Raw genomic sequence first — 1,643 nt, 5'->3', positions numbered from 1 at the left:
GGAAGCACTGACATTTCCTCCTTCTTCTGGGAAGTCATTTATCATGGGAGCAGACGAAGCCCTTGAGAGCGAGCTGGGGCTTGGAGAATTAGCAGGCCTTACAGTGGCCAATGAAGCAGACTCTCTAGCTTATGATATAGCAAATAACAAAAAGATGCCTTGAGGAAGACGTGGAACCCTAAGTTTACATTAAGGAGTCACTTTGATGGCATCCGTGACCTTGCTTTCCACCCTATCGAGCCTGTGTTAATAACAGCATCAGAGGACCATACGATGAAAATGTGGAATCTACAGAAAACAGCCCCAGCCAAAAAGAGTACTTCTCTAGATGTGGAGCCTATCTCTACATTCAGGGCTCACAAAGGGCCCGTGCTGTGTGTGGTCATGAGTAGCAATGGCTAACAGTGCTACAGCGGCGGGACTGACGGGCTCATCCAGAGCTGGAGCACAACCAACCCCAACGGCGACCCCTTAGATCCTTCGGTTCTAAGAGGCCCTCTGCTGGGTCACACGGACGCGGTGTGGGGGCTGGCCTACAGTGTGGCACACCAGCGCTCGCTGTCCTGCTCAGCAGACGGCACTCTTCGCTTATGGAATACAACTGAGGTTGCTCCAGCACTGAGTGTTTTTAATGATAACCAAGAACTGGGAATCCCTGCTTCTGTGGATCTGGTGAGCAGTGACCCGAGCCATATGGTAGCATCGTTCAGTAAGGGATATACAAGCATCTTTAACATGGAAACACAGCAGCAAATTCTCACATTAGAATCTAATGTCTATTCAACATCCAGTTCTTCCTGCCAAATAAACAGAGTCATCAGTCATCCCACCCTCCCAATCAGCATCACTGCTCATGAAGACAGGCACATCAAATTCTACGACAACAATACAGGCAAACTGATCCACTCGATGGTGGCCCACCTAGAAGCTGTGACAAGCCTGGCAGTTGACCCGAATGGCCTGTACTTGATGTCTGGCAGTCATGACTGTTCAATATGCTTGTGGAATTTAGAAAGTAAGATGTGTATCCAGGAGTTCACAGCTCATCGGAAAAAATTTGAAGAATCGATTCATGATGTAGCATTCCACCCTTCCAAATGCTATATAGCCAGCGCTGGAGTCGATACCCTGGCTAAGGTGTTTGTATGATGTAGCGCATCAGCTTCACCTTGTAGTTCTTTATAAAAGTCAACTGCACAACAGAGATACAGAAGACCAGGGCAAGAATCCACTCGCCCTGCCCTTTTGTTCTGCTGAGGGAGCACAGAGAACTCTGTTAAAGTATAGTTTTGCAATTCATATACCGTTTTCTAAAATTAAGATTTGTTCAGGTTGCTGCAAGCTCAGCCAAACCTGTGAGCCTGAAACTTTGAGATTTCCCTCCAAAGAGGCACTTTTGTTTCTGAAGTTGTTGTTATTTGCTAGGCAGGCCTGAGCAGAACAGGTTTAGCTTCTCCCTTTTTAAGTAAACAGGGCATGCTGTCATGGATAGAGTTGAGCCCCGGCCGGGAACAAGTAGAGTGGAAACCTAACTGTACTTCCTGCCACCCGGAGACATCTGCTAACCACACTAGGTAGTCAGTTGTACAGCTGTATCTGCTCTACTAACCCCAGTGTGCAAAACAACCAGTCAGTGTTCAAGT

General features: G+C 47.4%; 1 protein-coding gene across 1 annotated transcript in view; it reads left to right on the top strand.

The window, feature by feature from the left end:
• LOC110320818 (striatin-like) overlaps positions 1-1,149 on the top strand; it is an 18,023-nt gene extending 16,874 nt beyond the window's left edge. Inside the window, 2 exon segments of the mRNA XM_021196930.1 lie at positions 6-148; positions 151-1,149. Of these exon segments, the coding sequence (XP_021052589.1) occupies positions 6-148; positions 151-1,149 (1,142 nt within the window).
• Positions 1,150-1,643: the final 494 nt, after the last annotated feature.

The sequence above is a fragment of the Mus pahari genome, chromosome 4 (genome assembly GCF_900095145.1).
Source record: "Mus pahari chromosome 4, PAHARI_EIJ_v1.1, whole genome shotgun sequence".
In the NCBI taxonomy this organism is placed as follows: Eukaryota; Metazoa; Chordata; class Mammalia; order Rodentia; family Muridae; genus Mus; species Mus pahari.
This window is presented reverse-complemented; position numbering and strand designations above follow the sequence as displayed.